Below are 10,002 nucleotides of genomic sequence, written 5' to 3'. Positions count from 1 at the left end.
ATGAGAGTGCTTTAACTCAGATTTAAGCAACAGTTCCTTGTTACCAAATAGCATCCATTCCTTGGAAATACGGGCTTGGGGAAAATAGTAAAAAGGGATGAGCAAAAACAATAAGACAAACATAGGTGTGTCCTGTCCAAGTTGGAGAGAGGGCACACTTTGTATTAGGTTACAATTCTGAGAAGGGTCTTTACCGACAAATATCAGGGGTTTCCGTTGGGATGTCTCCTGGGAACCTGTACATTACTGCGAGTTAACGTGAGGTGGAGCTTTTCACCCTCACTCTGTTGCCTAAGCCTTTTTATAAATGGCTCTGATACAACAAGCTGTGGTAATCCTCTTTTTCCATGAGGAGCGGTTGCCTTTCTTCAATGGGCTGCTTTCTCTTGTGACGACACAGCAGTCTGGTGAGCCCTGCCACCATGGCAGTGAGGACAGCCCCCACCACAGCTGCCCCAAGGAGCCATGGCCAGATCCGACTGGCTTGTTCCAAGAAGGATTTCATAAGGTCTTGAAAAGAGTCCAGGTCTGAAATAGAAAGATATGCCAGTTTTGTTCTGTTGTTATCGTAACCATTACCATCACCTTTCAGAGTACTTTGGAGTCAGACACTTGGGTTTGAATGCCAACTCTACTACACAACTAGCAATGAAAGCTTGGGAAATTTATAACTACTATTCCAAAGCCTCATTTTCTTCAAAAGGAAAGAAGAAAAGGGATACTCCCTTGTTGGAATGCTTTAAATTTTATAGAAAACATGTATAAATTATTCAGTGCCTGTAAATAGTTTGCACTCAATTAAATGTTGTCTATTATTTCCACAGTTCCTTCTGCTGATTGTATAACAGTTCTAATTATCTGTAGAGCACTATTTTATCTTTGACCATTTAATGAAACAACATATTCTAACCAAGGTTAGAGTGCAGTGATCATAGCTTACTGTAAGCTCACATTTCCAGGCTCAAATGATCCTCCTGCCTCAGCCTCCCAAGTACCTGAGACTACAGGCACCTACCACCATCTACCACCATGCCCAGGTAATTTTTCTATTATTTTTATTTATTTATTTATTTATTTATTTATTTTGTAGAGATGGGGTCTCACTCTTGCTCAGGCTGGTCTCAAACTCTTGGCTTTAACCTACCTTGGCCACCCAAAATGGTAGGATTACAAGTGTAGGCCACTGTGCTCAAAGTATTTTTAAAAATAAATCTGAGCAAGGAAAACTATTGAGCATTCTGATTATTTATGTTGCTTCATACCACATAACAAAACACCATGGGGGAGGGATAACAACCTTGACTACTGCCGTCTATAAATAAAAACTTTTCAACCTCTGAAATAATCTAATTTTAAGAACTCCAGACATATGCTTCAGAGATATGTACTTACTGAGGTCTTTTACCCTGTTCTTGAATTGTTTTATGAGTCAGATTTGATCTCCTCAACTTCCATGAGCTCCTTGAGAACATTTTTGTATTCCATTAATAAGCCTTGAACATCTAATTTAGCGTTTCTTCTATTATTGAACTCATCATGTTATATTCCAATTATCTATTTATGTGAATATCTTTTCTATTGAACTGACTCTTTGGAGGTGGATATATGTTTTAATTATTACTGTAATCCTGGCATTTGGTGAAGTGTCTGATACACAAATGAAAGAATTGACATGTTTACTGAATGGATGTGTTAGAGGACCCAGAAGTTATAGTGAAGGAATGTCCCATAATTTAGGTAGTTGTGGAATGAGAAGAGCAGAGCTATACAAGAAAAGTCATGCCAGGGGAAAAAAAAATAGATCACCCATATTTCACTATGGTGATATTTATAATTTTTTAAAATTTGATATAAATAGTGGTGGGTAATTTAAAAACAAGTGAAAAGAAATGCAATCATAGTGTTATTGGCTTCCTTTATGAATAATATTTAAATAGTACATGGCAAACATAATGAAAATCCTAGATGTAGATTCTCAGTGTGGTACTAATACTGAGAATATTATACCATACTGAGAATGTGGAGGAAGGTGAAGGAAGATTGTAAGAGAGCGAAAGTCATTATTCATATATGAGATACCCCAGAGATAAGCTTGATGAATTAATAAGTAGTAATATTGGCTATGATTTACAAATATGAAGTGAATATCAGAATAAATAACTTAAAGAATTATAGTAGCTGATTTAGGAGCATAAGCCTTTTGTTATAGGACTTGGAATACCATTTGACTTGTAAAATAGCATAAATACATTATTTAATAAGATGAAATTAATTAAAACATGCTGAACATGCTTACGTACATGTGGAAAAATTTAAGAAAATTACAATGAAAACTAAAAAAGCATAATAGGTAATTCATCGAGTAATGGGAATATAGGTGATTTTTATTTTTGTGTCTATTCTCTTTTTAAATTTTCCAAAATCCAAAATGACTGTATTGATTTATATAATTAGAAAGTGTTACTAAAAATACCTGAAATAATTAATAGATAATATAATTGTATATTTATGAAATCCATAATCAGATATATATATATATATAAAAGAACAGAATATCACTAGATAAGATTATATAAATTAAATTTCACTATACATAACACTTAATCTAAAAATAAATATAATGAGAAAATCTTACTTTCACTATCAACTACATATTTAGGGCACACAGAAGTTAGGAGATGTTTAAACTTTGTCAATATAATTACAGGACTTATGTACGAAACTGCAAGTTTTGAGTAAACCAAGTCTTTGCTGACTATTCGCTCAATGAGAACAGACAGATTCTCTATAAAAAGTAATTTCTTTATAGAACATACTATAGCATGCATATACATGATATACTACATGTTCTGGGATGTATACAGAAGATTCTTTGGATCCATTTTGTGATGTGTTGGAAAGAAGATGTATCCTGAGTTTACTTTGCAGGAAGTTATGGCTACATGAATCAGGTGTACAGCAAAAATAATGAATATAACTTTTGAGCAATTCCCTTAAAAGCTGTCTTTGCCCTTTTCCTTTTTGCTTAGCTGGTATATATTTAGGATGTTAGTGAGTCATCTTGAATCATCAATTTATTCAAGAATTATTAATATTTTGAAAATGGGAGTACAACATATACATTCAATACATAATACATTTAAAAGGCCTAGCAAAATGCTGGCTACATAGAAGTTACATAATAAATATTATTTTATTTATTGTTAAAAGCTCAGCTCATATGCTTTCATAGCTTTTAAATACTATTTCTACGTTTGTCTTCTGTTCTCAAGCTTCTCTTCTTTCTCCACTTCAATTCATCCCAAGTGATCTCAATGTTTACTGTCAACAAGAGGCTGTCTTCTTTGGCTTGGCTCCTGTAGCTCAGTGGTTAGGGCACTGGCACATACATCCAGGCTGGGGGGTTTAAACTTGGCACAGGCCTACTAAACAACAATGACAACTTGAACAAAAAAAAATAAAATAAAATAACTGGGCACTGTGGCGGATGCCTGTAGACCCAGCTACTTGAGAGGCTGAGGCAAGACAATTGCTTAAGCCCAAGAGTTTGAGGTTGCTGTGAACTGTGATTCCACAGCACTCTACTGAGGGCAACATAGTGAGACTCTATCTAAAAAAAACCAAACAAACAAACAGGCTGTCTTCTTTGAATGACTTATCTCAATAGTTGTAAACTAAAATTCAGACTTTTCGGTTTCATCTCTCTGCTTTTGAACCCCAACATTCATTGTACTTTTTAATTATTTCTTAATGTCACAATTTTTCTATAATCTTTACCTCTTTAAAATTCCATTTTCTTGTAACCCACTCTTCTCAAAATAATCATGTAGTCTTTTATCTGTTTTGTGCTTGATCCTTTACAAAGTGCATATACACACTCATTTATTCATACAAAGAACATATGAAATGTTAATAAAGATCATTAATTTAATGAATGAAGAATCTGTATCTCAGAAAGTTTGCTTGTAATGGTCAAAACAGACAATTTATGTATACCTCTTGGTACAATGCCTACCACATAGAAAGAAATTTATAACAGTTATTGTTATTCCATAATAATTTCATCAATATTTTAACTTAACTATTTTCTTTTTTTTTTATTTTTTATTGTTGGGGATTCATTGAGGGTACAATAAGCCAGGTTACACTGATTGCAATTGTTAGGTAAAGTCCCTCTTGCAATCATGTCTTGGCCCCATAAAGTGTGACACACACCAAGGCCCCACCCCCCTCCTTCTGTCCCTCTTTCTGCTTCCCCCCCCATAACCTTAATTGTCATTAATTGTCCTCATATCAAAATTGAGTACATAGGATTCATGCTTCTCCATTCCTGTGATGCTTTACTAACAATAATGTCTTCCACTTCCATCCAGGTTAATACGAAGGATGTAAAGTCTCCTTTTTTTTTAATGGCTGAATAGTATTCCATGGTATACATATACCACAGCTTGTTAATCCATTCCTGGGTTGGTGGGCATTTAGGCTGTTTCCACATTTTGGTGATTGTAAATTGAGCTGCAATAAACAGCCTAGTACAAGTGTCCTTATGATAAAAGGATTTTTTTCCTTCTGGGTAGATGCCCAGTAATGGGATTGCAGGATCAAATAGAAGTTCTAGCTTGAGTGGTTTGAGGTTTCTCCATACTTCCTTCCAGAAAGGTTGTACTAGTTTGCAGTCCCACCAGCAGTGTAAAAGTGTTCCCTTCTCTCCACATCCACGGCAGCATCTGCAGTTTTGAGATTTTGTGATGTGGGCCATTCTCACTGGGGTTAGATGATATCTCAGGGTTGTTTTGATTTGCATTTCTCTAATATATAGAGATGATGAACATTTTTTCATGTGTTTGTTAGCCATTCGACCTTGGGGGAAAGACTCCCTTTTCAATAAATGGTGTTGGGAGAACTGGATGTCTACATGTAAAAGACTGAAACTGGACCCACACCTTTCCCCACTCACAAAAATTGATTCAAGATGGATAAAGGACTTCAATTTAAGGCATGAAACAATAAAAATCCTCCAAGAAAGCATAGGAAAAACACTGGAAGATATTGGCCTGGGGAAAGACTTCATGAAGAAGACTGCCATCACAATTGCAACAACAACAAAAATAAACAAATGGGACTTCATTAAACTGAAAAGCTTCTGTACAGCTAAGGAGACAATAACCAAAGCAAAGAGACAACCCACACAATGGGAAAGGATATTTGCATATTTTCAATCAGACGAAAGCTTGATAACTAGGATCTATAGAGAACTCAAATTAATCCACATGAAAAAAGCCAACAATCCCATATATCAATGGGCAAGAGACATGAATCGAACTTTCTCTAAACTTAACTATTTTCTAACAAGAGTTTTTTTCTCTCAAACGTGCTTTGGTTGCTGATTCTGCTCAGTTCTCTGATTCACAGATTACTTTTTCCTTTGCCCCCTGGTGACACTTGGCATAATTGTCCATATTTATAATTATTTATATGTATGTCATACTTCTCAGAATGGTCACAGGTTATGAGAGCAATATTATGTCTTATTTAACCTTTCATTTTTCTATTCATTTATCCTTCCATTTATTCATAAGACAAATATTCACTGAGGCACATTACATGCTCTATGACAGGGTAAAAAATTATTTAAGACAGAGTGCCTTTCATGAAAGAGACAATGACTGAAAAAAAAAAAAGAAGACCAACAGGTAAACAAATATTTCAAGAGTAAATACTGTTCTGGTGAAAGCATGTGAAAGGTACAATGGGGTAACACGGGAACATCGTCCTACCTGTGTCTGTGAAAACAGGGAAGGCATCCAGGAGACCATCCCACAGAGTAGCAGAATGAGTTAGAATTAGAGCCTGTGATGTTGATGGCAAGCCCTCCCAGGGAGAAAGAAACAGCATGCCCACAGGAATACAAATGGCTAAGCATAGTTACTGAACAAATCTGTGAATTATAGGAGCATCCTCAAATTACATTTACAGAATTAAACACTGCATCTACTATGAACATGACTTCCCCCTTTCCTTTTAAAAACCAAATTTCTCTGCTGGGTGTGGTTGTTCACACCTGCAATCCCAGCACTCTGGGAAGCCAAGGCAGGAGGATCACTTAAGCTCAGAAGTTTGAGATCAGCTTGAGCAAAAGTGAGCCCCAGTCTCTACCGAAAATAGAAAAAACTAGCCAGGCAGGGTGGTACATGCTTGAAGATCCAGCCATTCAGGAGGCTGAGGCAAGGGGATTGCTTGAGCCCACAAGTTTGAGGTTGCCATGAGCTATAATGATGTCACAGTACTCTACCCTGGGTGAAAGAGTGAGATTCTGTTTAAACAAACAAACAAATTTCTAGCTCTTTTAGAATATACCAGAAGAAGTAAGCTCTCAACAGAGCATTACCACACAGAAAGCAAGATCACATTTACCGATAGCATTGAGGACATTCCCTTCCTTGCCAAAGCATTTTTTTTCTCACCTTATAATCAGTTATTCATACAAGAAAATCACCAGCTACTCACTCTTTAAAAGCATCACTAAATTTGATTATAAGAGAAAATGTTTGATAAATGCCAGATATCAGCTGCCTTTTTGCAGAAGCACTTAAGTAATTATGAGTAACCTGAATGATGAATAATGATCCCCTTGAACAAAATTATATCATGAAATTTTGAAGGTTGTTTTAGTAAACTTAAAATTTAGCAATGGATGGAGATATATTTTAAAGATATTGGAAGTAGGATGAAAACAATAATACGGAATAATATAGAATAATTCATAATATAAAAAATAGGCAATTTTTTGCTGCTTCTTTTCTTTGGCTTGATATATTTGAGGCCCCGGTTGACCTCAAACTCTTGGGCACAAGCCATCCTCCTGCTTCACCTTCCCTCTTAGTTCGCTGTTACTTACATTAAAGTCAGATTTCTCTAAAATCAACTTCGTAAATTCCTAGACACGTGGAAAGTACTTTAAATAAAACATTTCAAATCAGTTTCATTTTTTATGGCAAAAGTCCAAGTTCATTTAATTCCATGTAGATATTCATATAAATATACAGTTATTCCAGCATCACTTATTTTTATTTTTAATTTTTATTTTGGGTTAATATGAGGGTACATATGATTAGGTTACATTATTTGTGTTGGTAAGGTAAAGGCCAAAGTCTGAATTGTAATTGAATCCTTCACCCAGGAAATGTGCCATATACTCCTATATTGTATTCTTTAGGTGAGAACTTACCATGACCCCCTTCCTTCTACCCATTTCTTGAATGTAACTGCATTTTTCTCTCATGCAGGCCTGTAGTTTTTGATCTACTATTTTCAGATTAGTACCGAGTACATGGGATACTTGGTTTTCCGTTCTTGAGATACTTTACTTAGACATGTTCTTCAAATCCCCTCAGGTAAATACAAAAGATGCAAAGTCTCTTTCTTCATGGCTGAATAGTATTCCATGGCATACCACAGTCTGTTAAGCCATTCATGGATAGATAGGTATGTGGGTTGTTTCCACATCTTTGGAATTGTGAATTGGGCTGCTATAAATATTCTAGTGCAAATTTCCTTATAGTAAAATAATTTATCTTTAAGCCTCTAATGTCACTCTTTGACGCTAATGTCCCTTCACTCATCCAGTGAATTTTGTTGCCTTTCCAGTAAAATGTACCCATTTTGGACACCAAGGAAGTTACAATGAGGTACAGCAAATGTGTAGAAGACAACATAGGGGCTAAAGGGAACCCTGACTTCTGTGGAGTCAGAGAGAGATCATACATTTTGGATTCACTATTTTACACTTATTAGCTTTGTAATTTAGAATTAGTCATTTTAGCTTTTAAATTCTTAATATATCTCCCTGTGAAACAGAACAAAAATCACTATTACACAGGCTTGTAAAGATTAGATGACTTACATGCTGATGTCGCCCATAGTACGATCTGAGGGCCAGACACCTCTTCTGAGTTTCAGGCCTACATATCTAACTGCCCAATATAAATGGGTTGCCAGGTTGTAAATTTTGTCTTAAAAATAATGGCAAGTTCTTTCATGCTTTCTCTCTTCTGTATTGTCACCACTGCAATCCAAACTACGTTTCCTTTTCCTTAGTCACTGGCCTCTCTCCTTATGTTTCATAACTGCTACAAAACTTTATGTACACTGAAGCAACAGCAATATTTTGCAAACTCAAATTTTATGACAAACTTCTAAAATCCATCACTGCCTTCTATTATTCTAACAATATGGCCAAATCCATAATCAAGACCCCTTTTGCAATGAGTTAACTCTATTTGTCATACTGATATTCTCTGAAATAACACTTAATTGACCTCTGGACATTGGCATATTTCTAAATAAACGATCCATTAGGCAAGTAGTCATCTAAGATCTTTCTCTTGCATTATAAGCTCTGTGAAAATAGAGATTATATTGTTTGTATACCACTGTATCCATACCATCTAAGACAACAGCCTGTTCAAAGTAGTTATTCAGTAAATATATGTGGAAAGAATAAATAAATTCAATAAGGCCACCTAAAAATACTTGGTATGATAGAATGCTTGAAAAATGATTTTAAATATGTACATGGCCTGTGTATTAAGTGGTATGTGAAAATTTTTCTAGCAAACGACACTTATATTAGGTTATTAAGAGATGTGTGATTTCCTTAAGTACTAAGTTGGACAATTGATAACCCTAACATTTCACTTTAACACTTTTATTTTTAATTATGAAGGTATATTCTCATTCTTTCAAGGCCCTATTTTGGCTTATGATTATCTTTCAAATCTTTTTTAGAACAATTTTTTGTGAAACCATGGATAAATAAAAAATGTTGTGTTTTTGTGGAATATGAGTTTCATCATGGAACCAATGCAGTACAGAAGCTGAAATATCAATGAACTGTGGCAAGGATGAGGCTAATGAATGCACAGTCTATAGATGGTTTGAGAAGCTCTGTTCTGGTTATTTTTATCTTGAAAATGTGCCACCTGGGCAACCTGGGACCACAGAGGATAATGGTGACCTGAAATCAGTAGTAGAAACAAATTCATCTCAACTTATGTGTGAATTGGCAGCAAAGTCTGATGTCTCTATTCCAATAATATTGGACCATTTGAAAAAAAGTGGTATGGTAAAGAAGCTGGACAGATGGGTTCTGAATGAATTAAAAGGGCATCAGAAGAGAAATCGTCTGGAAACTTGCCTTTCTTTGCTGTCACAACATGAAAGTGAATCATTTCTATATTGTATTATTACATGTGATGAAAAATGGATTCTTTTTGACAATCACAAACATTGGGCACAATGCTTGGATAAAGATGAAGTGCTACAACAGAGTCCAAAACCAATTACTCATCAAAAAAAGTTACTGGATTGGTGTGCTCTTACCTAACGCAATGTAAGGGTATATGGCACACCTCCTGGGTGTGAGACACAACTACAACTTGGCTCTTTCTAACAAAGGCAAACATTGTAACCTAATAATCTGTACCCTCATAGTAATCTGAAAAAGTTTTTTAAAAGTTGTTTTCCCTCAAAAAAACAAACACGGAATCTAAGTTGTCACCAAGATCTCCTGTCCAGAATCATAGTAAGGTAAGTATTAGGACAAAATCTCCAGTTTATTATTGTACCAAATAAAATTTGAGAAACATGCTTCTAAGAAAAAAAGAAAAAAAAAAAACTAATGGAGTCTGTTTTGGGTCCAGCACTGGTATGATCCACTGACTAGAGCTTTATGAAACCTGGTCAATCAATTACAGTTGGGTGACTGCTGCAACCAAAAGGATGGCATGTTGAGAATGCTTGGGATTAAGCAGCTCAGATTGGTCGTAGCAACAGGCCAATCCTCTTGCAAGACAGCACAGGCCATGTGTTGCACAAACAACAGAATACAGAAGCTTCTAAATACAGAAGCTGGACTTGGAAACTTTCTGTCATCCACAATATTCGCCAGACCTTGTAACAACTGACTGCCACTTCTTCTGGGCTTTAGACCCCTTCTTTCAA

At 35.5% G+C, this 10,002-nt stretch overlaps 1 protein-coding gene across 1 annotated transcript in view; it reads right to left on the bottom strand.

The window, feature by feature from the left end:
- The window catches only part of TYR (tyrosinase), a 78,355-nt gene continuing 68,353 nt past the window's right edge, over positions 1–10,002 (bottom strand). Inside the window, exon 5 of the mRNA XM_053561784.1 lies at positions 1–528. Coding sequence (XP_053417759.1) covers positions 302–528 — 227 coding nt within the window. The 3' untranslated portion in view covers positions 1–301. The remainder of the gene's footprint in view (positions 529–10,002) is intronic.

This window comes from Nycticebus coucang, chromosome 14, assembly GCF_027406575.1.
Source record: "Nycticebus coucang isolate mNycCou1 chromosome 14, mNycCou1.pri, whole genome shotgun sequence".
NCBI classification, from domain to species: domain Eukaryota; kingdom Metazoa; phylum Chordata; class Mammalia; order Primates; family Lorisidae; genus Nycticebus; species Nycticebus coucang.
Note: the sequence above shows the minus strand (reverse complement) of the source record. Positions and strands in the feature narration are given on the sequence as shown.